The sequence below is a fragment of the Diaporthe amygdali genome (assembly GCF_026229845.1).
Source record: "Diaporthe amygdali strain CAA958 chromosome Unknown NODE_36_length_484128_cov_64_979186, whole genome shotgun sequence".
In the NCBI taxonomy this organism is placed as follows: domain Eukaryota; kingdom Fungi; phylum Ascomycota; class Sordariomycetes; order Diaporthales; family Diaporthaceae; genus Diaporthe; species Diaporthe amygdali.
Genome location: NW_026517056.1, coordinates 91280 through 111984, shown reverse-complemented (window position 1 = coordinate 111984; position 20705 = coordinate 91280). Strand labels below are relative to the sequence as shown.

Below are 20705 nucleotides of genomic sequence, written 5' to 3'. Positions count from 1 at the left end.
TCTCATCCCATCTTTTCCCAAAGCCACTTGGCGGAGCGGTCAAGTCCCCGGGCTGCTTGCGGGTCAATAGTGGTCCAGCGAGGGATCAAGGTGGGCAAGCTGGAGGGTGGCAACCAGGGTTCGATTCTCGTCTCTGGTATGATTTTTTTTATCTTTCTTTTTTGATTTCCTAACTTCAAACAAAACATACTTCATATTGCTACCTAGCAGCTGACCACTTCGGTCGGCCAAGGCTAGTCGTCGTGGAACAACTGGTATGTACAACTTACAGTCATCTACACTCCTGTGCGGCTCTGAGTGGTGCGGACACCTCGCGCTTGCTTTGGGATAGAGACTCGGGACTGCTTACACCTAGAGCCCTGAATCATGAAAGATCGATCTTTTGTCCAGAATCTCATTCCGCCCTGGACCGTGAACTCATCAAATGCTGGGGATTCAATCGTTGTAAAAAGCCTTAATGTGTAAGAGGATTGCACTTCATCAGATTGATTAAATGAATGATGGTATGGAGGAAAGGCTCTAGGAAAAAGAGAGCTGGATGATCAGCCGTCAAGACCGGGACATAAAAGAGACAGAAAATGGAACTTGCGCAAATCTGCGAATTGGCCGTGCTCAAACGAGAACGGACGGACCAAGAGTGGATGTTCCCAGCAAGGCTAGATAAAACAGCGAGACAACAATTTACCAGAACAGGGTCTGTGGGAGGCGTAGGGCAGAGCTCTCATGTTTGCGTAGGAATGATGACTCGCCCCGTCATGAATCAGTATTTCGAACGAGCAATTGAGCCTTAATACACGGGTCTTGGGTGTGATGTAATGGGCATGTTGTGCGCTGAATGGAAGTGGGGATTTTGCGGGAAGCGCTTGAGTCCTGAGCGAAGGGTAGGAGAAGAGACGCAAGGGGACGGTGGGTTGATGGATGACCATTGGCTGAGGAATGAGTGGTGAGATTGACGCTTGCTTTGTCCACTGGCATTTCCTCTCGTCCCTGGGGGACGAATCATGGGGCGGCGGGTCGACAAAAAGGGGAATTTAGTTTCGAGGACCGCATTGGACGGCATCAAGGCTGCTTGGCAACGGTCAATCGCCTGGTCGGTCCGTCGGGAAGCTAGGAGACATATGGCAGGTGTGTGGTCTAAACCGGGGAGGTGTGGTAAGACGTTCGGGACGGGAGGAAGCGAAGGCATGGGTGCATGGGCGGGCGATGGCGTGCATAGCATGGCGTGGGCATGGACATGGCATAGATCTCGAGGGCCTGGGAATGCTTGTAGTAAGCTTCGTCGCCGCCATCGTTGCAGATGCGGGTGCAGGTGTGAGTGTAATTGCAGGTCCAGGTGTGGGTGGCTGGCGCCCAGCACAGACGAACGAAATGATGTGTCGTTCGATTGGTGACATCGCGACAGAAGTAGAGAGAAGGGATTGGAATGCGCAGCACCACCACCAGCAGCATCAGCTGTGGGTCTGGGTCTGGGTCTGGGTCCGGGTCTGGGTCGACCACAAACGAAGCGACTGCATCTGCAGTGCCATGTGGCGGCTGCTGTGGAGGGCAGGGGAGTAGCGAGGTCGTGACCTGCAGAGGAACCCCCATGTCCTCCCGTCCCCAGCACAACACAGTACGACCCTAATTTTGCTCGCTCGGAAAGCTGCCGGGCCAATTGCTTGTCTGATGGGGCGCGAGTCGCGAGATCCAAGACGCACGTCACGATCCGGGAATCTGGGGTAAATCGAGAGGACCCTTGTGGAGACGTGCAGGTTCCTGATCGGCGTCGCATCTCATCGAGAATAGCCTCGAGGCTTGGATTTCAATCACAGACTTTGTGTGCTGTGCTATTCGCTGCTCCTCCCTCCCAAAGACTAGGGCGCTTGATTGACTCTGAGAAGTACACTGCCGTGTATGCTGTTGAGTACGTGGGCAATTGACAGCGAGGGAGACGGAGACAGAGACAGAGACAGACTGATTGAAAATGAGATACCGTTTGAAGTAGCTGGGTGTCTCGTTACGCACCAAGGTCAAATACAACAGAGACTCTGGATACAAGGCAGTATTGTACACCATGATTCAACAGTCCCTCCTTCCTCTGTTGTTGCGTTGCAGCTGCAGCGACTCTGACAACCTTAGTCCCTTCTTCCTCTGCTGCCCCCTTGGCCCCTTGGTGGATGACCGACAATTGATTGACAGGGGTGGGGTAGCTTGTTCCTGACTACTGCACTTCGCGCTCTCCTAACGCTGCACCACGGAGGGTACTTACATAAGCCGGCAGGTGGGGACCCACCTTCCTCGTCCTTTTCCCAGGCAGCTCGCGCCTTACCTAATTGGAGCTGCGCGCGTTCGACCTCACCCCAATTCTCCCTCTTCGATTTGGCCATCTGTCGCACTGCATCCATCCTCCTACCTGAACCACATCCACTCGAATACATCGCGCGAACCCTTGGATCGCTGCTCTCTCCAGCGATCACTGCCTCTGGCCACTCAGACACGTCCGACCCGATGCCAGTTCCTCCTCATGCCCTCCCGCAGCCTCGCCCCCGCCACCCCTTGACGACGCGCACCCCCACACGGCGATACTCTCCCTCCGCGTCTGCTTGATACACTACAACCCCCGATAAAGGTGCCATGGCATCTAGGCCTTCTACACCCCGGAGCTCACGCTCTGGCCGTGTGGCAGGTCGTGGTAGAGTAAGGGCCCCGCACGACCCCGAAGAACCACCTCTCAAGAAGAGAAAGTATGTCCCAGGAGGCCCGGGGGGCGGTGGTAGATTTGTTCTCGACGATGGGACTACCGAGTCCCCAGCTGGCCCCTCTAACTTATCGACCCCGCCACGGCCCCGAAGCGCCGCCCGCAGAAGCTCCAACCGTGCCACCGCAGTCCTCCCCCGAGAGAGAAGCACCCGCCTCGGCGCCGCTGCCAACCGTTCCATACGAGGCGATGCCGAGTTCAGCTCAGCTGCCGCTGTTGCAGCGGCTGTCGCCCAGAGCGAAGGGTACAAGCCAAGAGAAGAGCGCGGCTGGGAGGAGTTTCATCCCAATCTTGATATTGAGGGGACATTTCTCATGTTCCACTCGGAAGACGTAGACGGCACTAGGAAGGCAACACCACCTCCTGCGCCCTCTCGCGCTTCTGTCAACGGCGTCAGCACCCCGTCAAAAGATGCTGAGGGTGCAGTCGCTGGCGGCGCAGGTGACTCCACCGCCCAGCCAGACGGCACAGCACCGTCTTCCCAGAATCTGCTTGAGACACCCTCGCGGCGGCGACCTCGCCCGACCAGAGACGCGGTGTCCTTCTACGCCACACGATCGGAGCTTGCCTCCACTCCAAAGACACCTAAGGTGCTGTCGACCCTGAACCAGACCCCCAAAGAGCGTCTCGACCTCAAGAACCCGTCATACCGCAAGACAGATCGGATACTGCTTTTCGAGAGCAAGACCTTCGGCCAGGCGAAATATGTCGAGAAAGCCATGATGAACGTGGGGTACCAGGAAAGCGACAATTTCATCAGGCCCGAACGCGGTCTTCTGAAGGCCAGCGACGCCCATATCGACGAGGATGTTGATCAGTTACTCGGCCAGAAGCCTGACGGCGAGGTGGTTGTTTCACACAGCGGATCTAACCTTGGACGCGTCGAATATGATATGGATGAGCAAGATGATATGTGGCTGGAGACACTCAACAGTCAGCGGAAAGCCCACGGGCTCGAAACCGTCACTCGTGAGGTCTTCGAAATCACAATCACCAAGATTGAGAAGGAGTGGCATGCCTTGGAGAAGAAGATACCGAAGCCAAATCCGAAACCTCCCCAGACTCACAGGCCGCGGTCTAGCTCTGCTGCAGCCGTGAATGGCGAGACACAGGGCGGTGAAGAGCAAGACAGCAAATGCGCCATTTGCGATGACGGCGACTGTGAGAACACAAACGCAATAGTCTTTTGCGACGGATGCGATCTTGCGGTGCACCAAGATTGTTACGGCGTGCCGTTCATTCCTGAAGGGCAGTGGATGTGTAGAAAATGCCAACTCGCTGGGCGTGGCATCCCGGTAAGTGATATATGCATTACTATGAAGGCTCAACTTGAAGAACTTGGCTGACTGTGGGCCATTAGACTTGTATTTTCTGCCCCAATACCGATGGTGCATTCAAACAAACAAACTTTTCCAAATGGGCGCACCTTCTTTGTGCCATCTGGATTCCTGAAGTCAATTTGGGCAACAATGTTTTCTTGGAACCAGTTATGGACGTCGACAAGGTCCCCAAAAACCGATGGAAGCTCCAATGCTACATCTGTAACCAGAAAATGGGGGCCTGCATACAATGCAGTAACAAGGCTTGTTACCAGGCCTTCCACGTTACTTGCGCACGACGCGCGCATTTGTACCTGAAAATGAAGACCCCGCAGGGTGCCCTCGCGCTGGATGGGGTCTTGAAGGCATTCTGTGATAAGCACTGCCCCCCAGACTATGACAAGGAGCATGCTGTCGCTGCCGCCACCAAGGATGCAAAGAAGTTCTACAAGCGGACGATGAAGGGGCGCATTTGGGCCGACAGCCAAGCTGTGGCTCAGGAACTGGCTGCCATTCATCGGAACGCAATCACAGAGCATCCTCCTCAGGGGTCACAATTGCTTGGTGATAAGCTTTCAGGAGCAGGCGACAAGAAAAAGGGTCAGTCCGGCAAAATATGGAAGTTGCCGTCAGGGGCACCGGTCATTCCGCAGGCAGTCTTCGACCTTGTTGACAGTGGCTTGGCTCGATTTGCTCTCCGCAAGAGAAAGGAATATGTTGCCGAAGCATGTCGCTACTGGACATTGAAGCGAGAATCCCGTCGTGGTGCCGCACTCCTCAAACGTCTGCAACTGCAGATGGAGTCATTCTCATCTATGGAGCTCACAAGGCGTGACTTCGCAGCCATGGGCCCCTCGGGAAAGACCCGGCTCGCCAGGCGTATCGATTTTGCCGAGACCTTGCTGAGGGACCTCGAGCAGCTGAAGTCTCTCGCGGACGATGTTGTCGCTCGAGAAGCGCAGAAGCTGGAGGCAGCAGAGATGGAGCAAGACTTTGTCGACTCATGTTACTTCCCCATTTTCAAGTTGCTCGTGCCTGTCATCGGCAAGGCTGAAGCGTGAGTACTGCCTGATACCATGAAAAATAATTATGTACTGACACATGACCAACCAGGCTCGATAAAAACGTCTTCAAAGATGGTCTGCTACAATTAGAGGCCAGGTTCGAGAAGCGCTTTTACACTACGACTCTAGCATTTGCTCACGACCTCTGTGAGGTTATTCATGTGGGCATCAACGCCGAGACAAAGCCCCTGGCTTCAGACCAACCCAGATTTGAACCAATTGATGTGTCGCCTACCAAGAATAATAACCCATATTCGGAGGCTAGAGACCGCAAGAGACTCGGCAAGCGTATTCTCAAGTCGGTCCAGCCACAGCTGGAGGCTGCTCTTAAAGCGGAAGCCGACATCACTTCGAAGCCGTTTGAAAGTCTCCTCAAAGAGTTAGAGGGCATGATCGACGCTTCTTTGGAGATCCGAAAGCCTTTTGGTGCCCAATCTCAACCAGAAGCGCCCACACAACCTAGCCAAGATGTCATCATGGTTGACGCTGCCGAGGATGGTCATATTACAGTCGCGGAGGCTGAAAATGGCCACACTGGCACTGGCGACGTCGCGGAGAATGCTGAACCGATGGACGTCGACGATCAGAGTATCGAAGTCAAGGAAGAGGAGGCTGCACAAGCCAACGGTGGCATCAGTGAAGATACCAACGCCGTTGGGGAGGATAGTACAGATCAAGCGGCCAATGACAAGGCGCTGCCTAGCCTTGTGAAATCTGCCCCTACGCCGCCTGACACGAACGGCTACGTGCCTGTGTCCCAACATTCACAGCAACCCACGCCTCTGACACCCCCGCAGTCCAACGGGAGTCTTGGACGGGGAGCAGACAATACCCTTACCGAAGGTGGTGTACCATGGTACCTTAAGAACTTCGAACCTGAGGGCACGACAGCCATCGAGGAGCAATGGGCAGGCCGAGACGCTGTGCGCAGTCTTAGTGAGGAGCTGACTGATATGGACGAGGAGGAGCTCAATGATCTCGAGTTCAACGTGGAGGATAGCACCATCACCGCGTCGCCTGTTGATGCGCCGCTGGCTGTCCCGTCCGGGTCATCGTCGGCCAGGAAGCTTCGCTACGGCACCAGCGCCGGGTCCGGTAATTCAAGGAAACGATTGCGATCCTCGGGGAGACGACGTTGAGTAGAGATCTGCGGATGGGAATTTTTAGACTGGATGTACTGATAATCCGTCGCTTTGATTTTTCTTTCTTTTTTGCCCTTCCGTCTTTCGTTGCTTTCTCGTCGGGAGACTCGTTTCCCTCGCCTCCTTCCGGCTCTACCTTGGATGGTTTCAGTATACCAAATGTGTTTTTTTTATTTTATTTCGAACAGTGCTCGGAGTGGTATACATTTCTACGGCGTCAGGAGAATGGCTCGGCATACAAAACACCCCGCTGTGTGGTATAATGGCCTCTAGGAAGTTGCAAGTTGGTTTTTGAGAATGGTGTTTTTTCCCTACGGGGGCATCACTTCACGGACGGAAAATTTAGCATTGTGTTTTGTTTGTGCAAACTTCATTTGCTTATCGCGTGCAAGAGAGACGTCCGGTTCAGTGATTCTTGGTAGGGGGGCATGACTGGTCCCTCGCGGCCGAAGGTTTTTGGGATGCTACCACGGTGTGCTGTGCGTGCCAATACAGAGACTTCGATTGTCCTACTACTGCTTTTGCCTGAATGCCTGCCTGTCCACCATCCTTGCGGTGTGGATTATTGTCGTGTGGCTCTTGCCTCTCAGTTACTTTAGATGGGAAGTAGCAACTATTGACCCTATATGTCTGCTCGTATTCACCAGCAGTAGAGCGACTCGCTGTTGTGACGGCCTCCTTGATCACGGGAAGATAGGAGAGCAGGCCGTGTGTGCCGTTTGTTTCCGCTTCGAGGACAAACTTTTTAGATCTTCTTTTCTTCATGTATGCTCCGGTCTGTGCCAGGATGGATGCCGATGAGCTGCCCAGGCTTGATGATGTGATTGGGCCATGATGTGGCGACGCGGAAGTGCGTGCTCGCCATATCAACGTATGGAGAGACTGCTCCAGTCATTTCCTCGGACCGATAGTGGCTTCCAGAAGAAGCCATGTCACCGGAATGAGGCTGGTGTACAGGTGTACAGAAGGAACTATGGCTCTTGACTGCGAGGCCCTCAGGTCTGTCAGGCTTGGCCTCTTTAATGAACTGTTCGTGTCTCCCTGAATATCGTGGCAGATGTATTCTTGCGCATATCTTTTATTTTCTGGGGTGTTCGTCTTGGGCCGTCTGGCTATTTTAAAGGGGCTTAGAGACGATCTCGCCCCTCAAGTATTTCTGCGTACAAAGAGATGTCTTCTCATGGGAGTAAGGACGGGCATCTCGGGTCTCAGAAGCCAACAGTCCCCTAACTCCTAGTCCCAACATGGTCTTTGGAGTCAATCCTGATTGTGGAAATATACTCTTCCTGAGTGAAACCTCCCCCTCCCCCCCCCCCCGCCAAAATGATCTACCCGATCTTTTTATTCTGGTCATCTTCTGTTCAGAGCCGTGCCTTCTTTCCAGAACGACCGTGTCGAAAGAACGTTTACGAAATGCCTTTTTTGGGTTTCGCCTCGATGGTGGCAGCACATTTTTTCACCAGCGTCTCCTCGAGGATGGCCTGCCGGTCTGCGTCTGGAAACCTACGCATGCATTGCCTTTCCCCACATGGCTTCTGCCTCGGGCAGGTTCTACTGGCGGATTGGAAATTTTCGTATTGTTGTGTCAATATAGCCATATATAATCAGGGCCAAGGATGCGGTACAGGGGCTCCTAAAGGAAGAGGACTGGCTGGTGACTGAAGTACAAGAAAGTGGTGTCTAATTTCGATGACTACGCATGATCTGAGGGACATTTGGCTGTTGCCGGCACTCCTGGGTGTTCTCATCATATGTCCTAGGAGTAGTGTTTGTGTTGCGCGCAACAGCTCAGATGGCAACCAAGATCGGGACAGGGCTTTTGGCCAAGAGCTTTGGCAGTAGAAGCGTCTCGCTCTGTCTCCATTTATGCTCGTGCTCGGAAGTGTGCCATTGTATTTGAATCTGTGCTTCTTGGCTAGACCAAGGCAGGCCACGCTCGCAAACTTTCTAAAGGAACCGGTGGTCTTCACTTGAGATGTTACAATTGATGAGAATGTTGTGAGTGAGCTTCCTTTCTTTGTATAATCTCGTATATGAACAGAAATTAGGCTTGCTATCAATACGGGAGCCTCAATATTGATATTCTTGTGTGGCTTTTAAAGGTAACGACCACAACTCGCGAGTTTTCTGCTAGGGTCGGCGACCTCTTCTTATAATATAACAAGTGAGGTACTCTCGATTGAGATTTGGGTCATTTTCAGACTTAGCCTGGTCAAACAGAGCATATCTCCAAATTCATTTCCTTGATAGTAGTCAGGCATGTAATATCCAACGTTGATAATCTTGTCACGCTTACGGTTATTGCTGTCACACGACATCCCCGTCGTTGCTTGGTGACGAGCGCCCTATCCAGGCCAAATTGCCAGGCTCTCAAATCCCTATTTGTTTTATTGCGGTTCAAATTGTTCTTCTGCGTAAACTTTTGCTTGAGAACACACAGGATTGTTGAAGCTACAAGTAAATAGATCGTGATGGGACTTTGATAGTTTTTGCTAACGTAAACTGCAAAAAGGTGCATGTTTCCCTAAGAGATTGAGGTCTCACGATGTTTGTTAAGCAGTTCAAAATAGTGGACAGTGAATAGAAGTCCTGTATCTTTGTGATTTTTCTATTTGTGGTTTTGAGCAACCATTGTACTAGCTTGGGTAGACGAGATGAAAGAATATAGTTCATTTTACTGCGCAATACCAAAGTAGAGTCCACAAGGGATAGTAGTTTGATCTAGCAGAATACGAGCGAAAGAAATAGAAAGCTGTCTATATAGATACTGATTTGTTAGTGGAATGAACAATAAAGTCTCGTAGTAACCCCAAGCACGCAAAGACTAAGTGTGCTTCTCCTTGTCACTACACCACATCACTATACCAAGACAGAACACCGAGACTCGCTACCTACCCTACTGAATTAGCTCGACTGGCAAGATTGGACCATTTCCAGGCCCATCTTCCTCGTCGACTGCAACACTCGGGACTTTGAAGTGTACTCCATCCCCGCAACAACATGGAATGGCCGTTCGGAGACAACCGAACCCAGTAGGTTAAACGCAAAAGCTTGTACGATGGCGAGGGTGCTCAGACGTCCTGGCAAACACTCAAGTCGTCGAACCAAGATATGCACTGCCAGCCTAGGAACAGGCCTCTGACGCTTATCGGTCGTGGTGGTGCGCGTTCGGATGCCTCGCCTTGATTCTACAGCTATCGTGGTGGGTTGCGCTTTTATCTCGCACGTCACACAGTCCAAGAGCCTCTGAATCGACTGATATAGTGCCTTGCGTCGCAAAGCAGGTGTTAAATTAAGTTGGATTGGAATGTGGGAATATCTTCCGTATTTATGGAACTCGTCGACGTGCTCGGCCTCGCTCACGCCAGCTTAGCCGCCAGATGGCAGCAACATCGAAGACCATCATGGTGCCTAGAGGGGGTCCAAAAGACAACCGAGAGGCCAAAGTTTTGACATTTAATTCTCATCGTGATGGGCTCGATCTCAGGACCAACGCCGCCGTCCGGGACGAAGGCCTCGTGTGAGTTGCTAGCCTCCTGACTGTCACTGCTGCGTCGTCTCCAGTTGCACTGGCGGAAGGGCGAGCGGATACCGGAAATGAACCAGTGGTCATTCGCCCCTGCGGCCCGAACGCAGTGCACATGTGAAAGAAGTTGACTTTCCTTGACTCATGCCTGTACATTGACAGCAAGTCTTGATAATGAGGATTTGATCATGGGTCACTACTGGGAGTAGAGTAATCTAGAGCGATGCATAGTGGTTGCTTGGGACTGAACGACCGTGGCCGCGTCAACCCGTAGCAGCCGTAGCTAACATTACCACAAGGGATGTTAAACTTGTGTTTAAACTTGTGCGGTTTGCTCGGCCCTGGTGAGGGGCCCTGACCCTACTATCAATGAGCAGGAAAGCATCGAGTCGTAACACGTCGAGTCGTAACACGCGGGTCGATATTGGGGAAACTCTCATAAGCAGCATAAGACAGTCTCGAGAATGTAGTCTATGTGGTGGAGCCGAACTGAGGAATACAATACCTTGCAGACCGCCTCTCCGGAGATCCAGATGTCGCATACCTAGCGAATTATGGTCGATTTTGGTGGCAAATGCTCTCTTCGCCCTAGGATTCAGCCGGCAGTTGGAAGCTTATGCTAGCCGCACGTCATGTATCTCTCTGCAGTCGACAGCAGAGCACCATTCTGGTGAGTGCTATGGCACCCGCGAAGCAGGTTCGCACTATCTGTGAATGAAAAGCTAGCCACACTGTTAGACTATAGTGGCCATATACAACCTATATTCGACCCGTCAAGAACACTAGAAGGGGGTCCCCGATCTTGGGTCGCGGACAGTCGAGAACAGTCCAGACAGCCGGAACAGCACAGAGCGCGTGGGACTCGGTGACCCACCAATTGGCCTCTCTGGTCCGAGTTTTGCATTTCTAGTCTGTTTCGGCCATGCAAATGTTGAATGTTTTGCAGGCGTACCCGCGATGATCACCCAGGGACACGTAGCGCACATTGCTGCTGAATGGCCCGCCAGTCAGGGAAAACGGAGCGTTGGCGGAGCACATGCTGTCATACGGGCCGGTCACACGGAGGAGAAAGCGGGATGAGAGGCCGGGGTTGGGGCGAGGGGCAAGCCACCCGAGCCTGCGGCAGGCAAACCTTTTGTGACGAGACTGCGCAACTATGCAGTTTCAGAGAGTGAGGTATGGCACAGGAGCCCTCAGCATGTCCTATTTGTGCCTGGCAATCAGCATTTGTTCTTGTGTCTTGTGCCACAAAAGCAGTTCCAATGTTGGGGTAAGCGGCGGGCTGCTGTGAGCCCCCAGAGAGCGACTCTGAAGCTTTATAGTGGCTTCTCACCCACACAGCTTCCACACAAGTCACTGGCTGCGCTAGCCCTCAGTCTGACGCGCGGGCTTGTCAGACTGGCGTCAGCTCTGGGAGGAGTCACTGCAGCTACGGTCGCGGACTGCGAATAAGACCGACCTAAATGCGGTCCGAGGTGACCGTGAGGCTTGGGCAAGTGTCAATGAGGGTGCCGTCGCAATCTAGGATAGTTAGTTCTATGGCTGCAAAGCGGGAGGCGGCGAATGGAACAGGATCGCCCAAACCCCCTGATCTATTGCGCCGACAGCCTATCTGCCATAGGAAATCGCTGCTGCATAAGCGGCGAGGCAGACACGGCGGTCTCTAGGCCGCTAGCCGTGCCCTGCCCGTCCACGTGTGCCGTCGAGCCCTGATACGCAGTAGACATGCATTTGTGAGTGATTTTAGGGCGCCGCAATGCTCGAATAGACGGGCTGCAGATGATGGTGGGCAGGCCGGCGCGCAAGCGGCCGTGGGGGAACCCCTCTGGTCACTCGTAACTGGTTGATGGCTTGGGAACCTGATCCTTAAGGAGCCGTCCGTTGTGGTGCCCAGAAGAACCTCCCAGGAGTCTCTCCTTCCAAGTTTTGCTGATCCGGCTAAAGCCTATGGTAGAAAGGCTTGGGGGCATTCGGTCCAAGTGAGGGAGTCAGCGGCCTCCCGACCTGACGCAGTGCTTTGTCAAAGCCCAGATTCATTGGGGTTTGCTTGCGGTGAGACAGTCTCGACGTCGAGCTTCCAGACTCCGGTCAAAGAAAGGCGAGTAGTGTGGCGCGAGTCGGCAAGAAATTTTAGGAGGTTGAGATATCCGCAGTTGGGCTTCTAGATCCCATTGCAAGTGGGGACATATCAGAGGTCCTGCTGCAGTCACGATCGATAATGGACACGGGTTTTGTAGGCGGACTCCGTATTTGCCACGCCCAGACCAGAAGTCGATGGGGTCTCGAGGTGAAGGCCCAGCGACCCAGTGGCCCAATGTTGATCCCTCAAGAGCGGCACAGACGCATTCCAGAAGAGCAGTAGTGTGGCGGCAGGGGACAAAGGACGGCAGACATGGAAGAAACAGAAGTAAAAGAAGAAAGAGCTGGAGGGCGTGAGGGGAACGCTGCTCGCGGAAACAAGCAGGTCTTTGTACTGCGAGGTGAGGCTCGAGTGCGACGACGACGGGTTGTGAATTGGACCCCCGGCCAAACGGACTACCTACTGTACTGACAAGGGTCTCAAAGGCATCCAGGCGTGCCGAGGAGCTTTCTGTAGCTAGAGGGGTTCCTCATCGGGAGCCAGAGGCACAATCTCCTGTTGTTGGGACGGTCGAGGTCGAGTACGAGGGTCGACGAGTCCAGTAAGGCCAGTAAGACAAATGCAGTACGTACACATAGTAAGGAGAGTAGGAAGTCACCGAACCTTATTCGAGCCCTGGGAAGGGGTGGAGCCTGGTCGGGCAGTGCAAGCGGTGGTCTGTGATTGGGCACTGGTCCGTTTTCGCGCTAAAAGAGGGGATAGTCTGCAACTGGCAACTGCGACACAGAGGACGGCGAGCGCTCTCCGTTACCCACTGCCCAGGCACGCTGGCACGTCCCTCCCTACCCAGCGTCCCCAGGCAACCGGTCCCCCAGGTGCTGCTGCTGCTGCTGCTGCCGCCGCCGCCCAGCTGCTCCAAGGTGAAGGACCCCTCCCCGTCATTAGCCATCAGCACTGACTCTGCTGCCATTCTTGGGCCGCCGTTCTGCCAACGAGCCTAGCGTACCACCACGCCCTGAGCGTCGTAACCGCCCCCGTCGCCTCCGAAACACCGCCCGCACTGTTGTGGTATTGTGGTAGGTGGGCAGCCCAGCGACGGGCAGCCCTTTGAGAATTTCCAAGGCGCCCCCCGTTTTGGCCTGACGTCCCCGATCTGCCATTTCCAATCCGACCTTGGGTCCTGGGACTTTTTGTTGACCGACATCTCTCCCTCCCCCCCAAAACCGAGAGCGACCAAGAGTGAACTGTCAATCAATCCATCCTTACGGCGACATCAAAACCCGATCGAGGCATATTCTTTGACGCTGCACTTGATCACTGCGAAAGAAAAGCTGCATCTCCAGTTTTCCCATCCCAAAAAACAACGCGACGACCTCTGGCGACTGGCTTCTTAGCCCCATTCCCCATCCCCGGCGACCAAAGACGACGAAAAAAAATCCACATTCGTGGTCTCCTCCCTCAACCCCCGTGCTTTCCGCCCTCGAACTGCGGCAAACAGGCGATCATCACCTCCTCGAGGCGACGACGGTTCGTTCAAGAACCGCATCAACTGCACACGTCTCCTTTTGCACTTCCAAGAGGTAAACTTCCACGCGACTCACTCGCAGCGAATCGCTCCCGCGGACAGGCGATCCACTCCCGCCCCCGCCGCTGCTGAAGCTGAAGCTGAAGCTGTCTCGACGCGACTCTGTCCAGGACGTCCGACAGCACAAAGACTCCTGCCCAGTCGACCCCCTCAGATCAAGTCATCTGGCCCTCATCACCGCCTGCGAAACAACACGCCCGCTGCAGACGCTTTCATTTTTGAAAGCCTACCACAGCTGAGATCACTTCCACAAAGTACGTACCCAACCCGTCATGCCGCCCGGCTTCTCTGTTCCCCCTCAGCCTTGTTGCCTCCCCTTCACCTTCCGATTGTCGATTCCATTGCTTTCCTCGCCCCTCCTTCTCTCACCACCATGACACAACGAAACCTGCATAGCTGGGCTGTTCTGGCTTGTGCACTGCTAAAATGCCTACCTGATGGCAAATGCTAACACTGCATTTCCAATCCAGCCACGAGAAGTGCATCAATCCACTAGCCTGCCTGATTGCGTGAAACCTCGTCCGGCCCCAGCGCAAACCATCCCCTCCGGCGCGTCCGCTCCTCCTCCCTCCTCTGCCTCCTCCCGCCACCTACTGGCGGCTCTCCGCAATCACCATGGCAGATCAACATGACGTTGATTTGGACTCGATAATCGACCGGCTCCTGGAGGTCCGGGGCAGTCGCCCGGGCAAGCAGGTCCAACTGCTCGAGGCTGAGATTCGATACCTTTGCACTAAGGCCCGCGAGATCTTCATCTCCCAACCCATCCTGCTTGAGCTCGAGGCTCCTATTAAGGTACGCAAGGCTCCGTGCAGTTTTCTGGTCGCGGCAAGTCTTTTTTAGAGTCTGGGCGCTGTGCTGACCCCACCTCTTCTCCCCCCAACAGATCTGCGGCGACATCCACGGTCAATACTATGACCTCCTCCGTCTTTTCGAATATGGCGGTTTCCCTCCAGAGGCAAATTACCTGTTTCTCGGTGATTACGTCGATCGTGGCAAGCAATCTCTCGAGACCATCTGCCTTCTTTTGGCCTACAAGATCAAGTACCCGGAGAACTTCTTCATCTTGCGTGGCAACCACGAATGCGCCTCGATCAACCGCATTTATGGCTTCTACGATGAGTGCAAGCGTCGGTACAACATCAAGTTGTGGAAAACATTTACGGACTGCTTCAACTGCCTGCCCATTGCAGCTATCATTGATGAGAAGATCTTCACCATGCACGGCGGTCTGAGTCCCGACTTGAATTCCATGGAGCAGATCCGTCGTGTCATGCGTCCAACTGACGTAAGTTTCTACTCAAGAGCAGCCTGCGATATTGCCTTTTCTTCCCGGAGCGTGTTGGGCGCTGACAATAATCTTGCAGATCCCTGACTGCGGTCTCCTTTGCGACCTCCTATGGTCTGATCCCGACAAAGACATCACTGGCTGGAGTGAAAATGACAGAGGTGTCAGCTTCACTTTCGGCCCTGATGTGGTTTCTCGCTTCCTGCAAAAACATGACATGGACCTCATCTGTCGTGCCCATCAAGTGGTTGAGGACGGATACGAGTTCTTCTCCAAACGTCAACTTGTCACCTTGTTTAGTGCACCGAACTACTGCGGAGAATTCGACAATGCTGGTGCCATGATGAGCGTCGACGAGAGTTTGCTCTGCTCGTTCCAGGTTCGTACCAGATAGCCATGGCAGATTTAAAAAGAGCCCTGTGACTAATCTTTGGCTTTTCTCGCAGATTCTCAAGCCCGCTGAAAAGAAACAAAAGTACGTCCCCGGCCTCGGAGGCAATAGATCCATCACTCCCAAGAAACCGTCCAAAACCTAAGTTTGAATTCACGCGCCAACACCTGGTAATTTTAGGTTCGGACGACGATGATTGCTTCATCCATAAAGTGCCCGACAACAGTCATACCTGACTCCCATCACGAGCGGATTTCTGCTGCCACTGCCGTGTCAGAACAACAAGGCCCTCTTTCCCGGCTTTTCTCCTTGTGCCGAACTCCCGCCTCGGTGTACACAACATTCCGCGGTACCCAGGGGACACGCCCTGACTCAACCGACTTCCGAAGGAGAGGACCCCACTTGCCCAACCGTCTCCGTGGCTGAAGCATTTGAGGATCCGGACTATGTCGAATATGCATAATGGTAGTCTTTCTCTACAGCTCATTCTCAAATTGAACGGTGGTCACTGGACCATCAAGTGCGCTAGCACTCTTGCCAGCTTTTGAGTATCCTACCAGACAACTGATTCGCATCCGCCTTCTCCTACGATATCAATGTAGCGCGTCTTCGATAACCTGGATCCTGCCTCCCATGGTACAGCCGGATAGCGGTGGCGAAGGTCATTTCTTTCTGGTCGACGTCGTGGATGGATGCCTGTGTGGATGCTCCTACAAGACTCTTTGGAACACCGAGATCGGTAATAAGGGGAAAGTACAAGATGTCCTTTAATGTGAGAGGATGTTTTGATGGACGGGCAATTGACAGCGGATGGTACGGTTGTGCCGGGTCGGTCGGGTTGGACCACTGGACGGGAAAAGGGGGGCAAAGGGGTTTTCTTAATCGCCATGTTTAAGTATTGTTACTGTTGAGTTTGCGGTTTCTTGCTGCTTTGACCTGGCCGCGTCTGTTTGTGATCGTTCGTGACGGAGTCTTGCCACTCTGCAGCCCACTTCAATATGCTACACCACACTCCCTGGCCTGCTGGGGTAAGGCCGAGGGAGGAGGTGGCTGGGTTGGGAATGGGAGAGCCTCGACCAAAACTTTAACCTCGTCGGAACAAATGTGACGAGATACGATATACAATGACTATTCCGCACATTTCCAGATGATTCAGTCTACAGGATCGAGTAACTGGCTGACGGGTGTCTTCAACCGGCTTCGTGCTGAGTCGAAAGCCGAAGTCCCGGCGCCTTTGACGAGAACGGAGACATGTCGTAGACTTCAGACGACCTGGGCAGGCACAATTAGAAGATCCCGCGGGCAATAACGCCCTTTTACCACCATGTCCCTGAATTTTTGAAGTGGGCTTCCAGGTTGGCCATTGATACTGGGCTATCAATCACAAAGTGACTGACTACCTTACGGCCATGCTGGGCCGTCTTTCTTATATGATCAGCTCAATCACAGTCCTCGCACCCTTCCTTGCTCTCACACGCGCCCTTCGGCGGCTTCCCGCCGTCACCACCACCACCACCACCACCACCCTGCACAGCGGCCCCGACCAGCTGCGCGGCCGCCTCGCTCGAGCCCGGGTAGCCGGCGCCGGCCGGGCCCGCGGCCTCCAGCTCCGCCCTGGACGGCCTGTCCTTGTGCCCCTGCGCTTCCCCTTCCTCTTGCTGCTGCTGCTGCTGCTGCTGCTGCTGCGTTTCCGTGCCGGCTCCGGACTCACCCCCAGCCCCAGCCCCGGCGGCCGGCCTCGCGTGGTTCCTGTCGACGTGTCCGAGGTCTCTGCCCGGCTCGATCACGTCCCTCACGCGGCGCTTCAGCTCCTTGGTCTCGGGGAAGCCGCCGTCGACCTTGCGGTCCCAGAGGGTGCGGGCCTGGACCGCGGGGCCTCCTTCTGCTGCTGGTGGCGGCAGAGATAGCGAGGGGTCCGTCGTGGTGGTGGTTGCTGGGAAGGGGGCGTGGAAGATCTCAACTACGAAGGTCCCGCCTGTGGAGGGCTGGAGGGCAACCTCGCCCAGGGAGGTTGAGAATGTTGAGAGCAGCTCCTGGGCGTACTGCGTTTGGGTTAGTATCGGGGCTCTTCAGGCTTGGGGGGAGAGGAAGCCTGTCTGGGCGTACGTATGCTGCTCTTAGCATCCATTTGCACCTGGTCGTGGGTTTAGTCTTGTGTGATGCGTTTAAAAAGACAGGGAACTCACTGAGTGCAGAACTTGATGGTCACTCGAGGCAGCGGGTAAGGAGCGCCGGTCTCGACTCCGTCTGCCATGGCCGAATAGATTCAAGACAATTGCCTTTCGCTGGCCGTCGACTCTGTGGTTTCGGAGAGCCTGTCCACTGGTCGCTCTCTCGGCTATAGCTGCTCTTTCCTAGGCAGTGCTTGTACGGTGGGGAGGTGTGCTGAATGCAACACGGCATCGCCGATGATGCAAAAGGTGTGGGTTGCAGCCGGCCGGTCGCCTCCGGGGCAGACTTCCCGAGGCCGTTTGGTGGGGTGGAGGTGGGAAGGTGGGAGGAGCCCCCTGACCTGACCCAGCACACCGGAGCCCGACCCCGGACCGTTTGTTCCTCTTCACCTCGGGCCGGGACGGTCGGGACACGACTTTCATTAACCGTCAACGTTTTTGGTTTCTGTTTTGACTCCGCGACAACGTCAACGGTGTCTGTGCTAGATGGCATGGACATCGCAGCAAAACCATCGTCCGAGGCGTTGAGTGCCGAGCGAGGGCTCTAGGGGCCTACTCATTATCTCCCTAGTTCAACGGAAGGCACTTGATCACACATCATCCTTTAATATCGCACAGAGAGATTCAAGAGCAGGCTTTCTCACATTTGAGAGCCTGTACGGTCTTGGTCGATTCTTTAGCCTCCAGTGAATCGCACAAGACCAACCAGGCTATTGACGTTCTTCCCGGATGGCATCCGATATCCAATAGTCACTTCAGCACATTGACACTTGTGAGTACTTAAGATCCGAAGAATATGGTGTTGAATCTGCCCCAAATCCCGAAAGTAGTCTTTGTCGGAAACAAAGAGGGGTATCAATATGTGCAGCAAATCAAGCAAATATGTAATGACGCTTCCACGCAGCCGTTGCCTCCATCCGCAGCCAGGGTATCTACACTTCCCGCTCCCTCGGGATACTATTTGTGATCACCCACACTCATCTTCTGCCCAGTTCTCAGCTCTTGTAGACCTTCCACTCCACGCTCGCAGACGAAGGATCCCGCTTGCAATCCATCGTGCCGTGTACCGAAGGCAGTTTAGCAGCACCACCGTACTGTGATATCACGGACTTCATGATATCGCTGACATCCTGGTTGCCGATTCTGTGCGCGCAGTCTCTGATCAGCAAGATGTAACATCACAAATGGGTCAAGAGATCCGCAGAGGAGGAACAGACAGCGGAAGAGAGAGTGACAAAGCTGTGACTTACGGAATAGTTCCAGTAGCGGAGTCGGCATGACGGACCGCAATTGCACACGACTCAACGCGTGCGAACTCCTCCCACGAATCACCGCCCGAGCTGAAACCTGTGACCAGCCAGAAGCCTTCCCGGTCTGAGACCCAGTCGAGGAACGTCTGGCAGTCCGAGACGGACGGGCCTGCGTCGTCGTCGCTCGTCGTGAAGCTGCTGTCGCCGCAGAGGTTCTGGGGCGACTTGGAGTTGGTCCATGTGACTGTTGCGCGAGGCGTGAGCTTTTTTTTATACTTCCGAGAGTTAAGAGAGAGGGAGGGGGCGGGGATTCTGGAAAGGTGGACAGGAAGAAAGTGCTTACAGTCGCGTCGCTCCATCCGGTCGTCCTCGCGGAGGGTGTCCCTACCAAGACCAATGCTGCGGTGGACGATGTGTGAGGCGGTATGCGAGGCGAGCATGGATCCTGCGGGGAGGCCGGCTGCGAGGCTGGTGAGAGCCAGGACGATGGCGGCGAGGAAGGTTGAGAACCGCGACATGGTGCCTGACGTAAGGGGCAAAAGGGCTTGTTCGCCGCCGGTGAGCTTTCGCGGTGCTGCTATAGTGTGAAAGGAGAAGCAGACGGCCGCCAGGGCGTGTAAGTGGGTTATGTATCGCGAAGAGCAGACGCCTCGATCTGCAACGAATGGGCCTGGCGGCGTTGGAATGTGGTTGTCTCGAAACCTCGGCAACTCGTGTTTGGGAAGGACCCCAGCAGTCACTCCCCGACTAGGAGTGAGCTGAGGCTACTTATCACTCTGAGAGTTGAAGGTGGACGGGGAGAATGGGCGATCGAGGCTCCTTCCGTCATTGTGAACAATGGAGCTCGAGGCCGTGCATTGGACGGCGGTGATGATCCATTGGCCTCTGCGCAGCAAGTATTCCTCGGCTATAGCCACAATGGACAAAAGACATCGGACAATGCCTTGATCCTGCCTCCTTTCGTCTGACACTTCCTTCTCCAGGAGTCGAGTCATCCCATTGGGATGGACACCCCCCCTTCTCTATGCCATTGCTCTCTTGAATCATCCCCTTCAAGACGCTGAACCCGTTCGCGAAAGTCAGTGTGCAGATGGGAATGAGGGTGGACGCAGGCCCCTGGGCACCGGAATGCTGCTAAATTCCAAACCCACGTGCTGTTGCGTGAGACAACCTGATGAAAACGGAGCAAGAGGGCAAACTAGCGACTCCAAGCGCACGACCACATAGCGACGGGAAGAGATAAGATTGACATTCCCAGTGACAAAGAACCACCTGGATGGGAGCCCAGACCGAAGCACATGTGAGAGGTATGCGAGTGATTCATAACCTTGAAAGCACCTCAGGGTTCGGCCTGATTTGAAGCGATAAGAGAATTCAGGGCAGATGGAAGAGTCCGAGCAGTCAGCACACGTATAAAGCAAGCCACTCCACCCAGGGTCCGACAGCGTCCCACATCCACCACCCACCACTTGGGGAAGGCTTCGAGAGAGGCCGCACTGCACACTGGGGACCAAGCAACGAGGGCCAGGTGGGGACGCCGAAAGGTATGTTAGACAGGAACCAGAAGTCTCCCCGGCGCCCGCACCTCGTGTCCTACCCCGAACCTGTGTGTGTGTGCAAATGTCTCGGGAAGCCCTCAAGGTTGTCCTCGGGCCGCACAACCACAGACACAAGGAGGTAGACTACTGGAGCCGATGGCCATTGTCGTGCGGCTCGTCAACCAGGCCGGAGATTGGAGGCGTCGTGAGTGTCTATCTGTCCGGCTCGAGGACCCAGACGTGCGGACATGGCGGTTTATGGTATACAGGCCAAGAATCCTGGGCAGTTGCAGCCGTGGCTTGGGTTCTCAGCTGGCTCGAAAAGCAACTTTGAGGAATACTCACCGTATGCCAGACGTGAGGTCTTGCTGCCAATGTGCTGCAGGATGACTCGCAACACCTGTCTCGCACGATGAAGAATCTCTAGATGAATTCGCTGTGACAGAGGTGGTATTCACGTTTTGGGGAGGCCTAGACTGACGAGGTACAAGTGAAGAAATAGTGTGACGCAGTATTAATAACATGCAGAATTATCCCCCTTGCCGGTATCCACAAAGCCCATAAGCAAGAGGTTTGTATGATGAAGAAGAAAAAAAAATAACAAGACCATTATC

The 20705-nt window shown here is 54.3% G+C and overlaps 4 protein-coding genes across 4 annotated transcripts; 2 read left to right on the top strand and 2 right to left on the bottom strand.

Moving 5' to 3' along the window:
* Window positions 1–2613: 2613 nt before the first annotated feature.
* J7T55_015027 (uncharacterized protein) lies at window positions 2614–6259 on the top strand (the record flags this gene model as incomplete). The annotated part of the gene is made up of 3 exons (XM_053133281.1): window positions 2614–4032; window positions 4098–5113; window positions 5170–6259. 3 exons carry the CDS (start codon window positions 2614–2616, stop codon window positions 6257–6259), a joined length of 3525 nt encoding a protein of 1174 aa, XP_052988756.1.
* Window positions 6260–14068: 7809 nt separating this feature from the next.
* On the top strand, window positions 14069–15595 carry J7T55_015026 (serine/threonine-protein phosphatase pp1; the record flags this gene model as incomplete). Its single annotated transcript, XM_053133280.1, has 5 exons — window positions 14069–14248; window positions 14340–14741; window positions 14821–15120; window positions 15188–15216; window positions 15490–15595. 5 exons carry the CDS (start codon window positions 14069–14071, stop codon window positions 15593–15595), a joined length of 1017 nt encoding a protein of 338 aa, XP_052988755.1.
* Window positions 15596–16571: 976 nt separating this feature from the next.
* Window positions 16572–17386, bottom strand: J7T55_015025 (selT/selW/selH selenoprotein domain-containing protein; the record flags this gene model as incomplete). Its single annotated transcript, XM_053133278.1, has 3 exons — window positions 16572–17174; window positions 17239–17266; window positions 17319–17386. 3 exons carry the CDS (start codon window positions 17384–17386, stop codon window positions 16572–16574), a joined length of 699 nt encoding a protein of 232 aa, XP_052988754.1.
* A 912-nt stretch (window positions 17387–18298) lies between these two features.
* J7T55_015024 (glycoside hydrolase family 18 protein) lies at window positions 18299–19071 on the bottom strand (the record flags this gene model as incomplete). The annotated part of the gene is made up of 3 exons (XM_053133277.1): window positions 18299–18446; window positions 18554–18797; window positions 18897–19071. The coding sequence occupies 3 exons, from the start codon at window positions 19069–19071 to the stop codon at window positions 18299–18301; spliced, it is 567 nt and encodes a 188-aa protein (XP_052988753.1).
* Between the last annotated feature and the right edge of the window lie 1634 nt (window positions 19072–20705).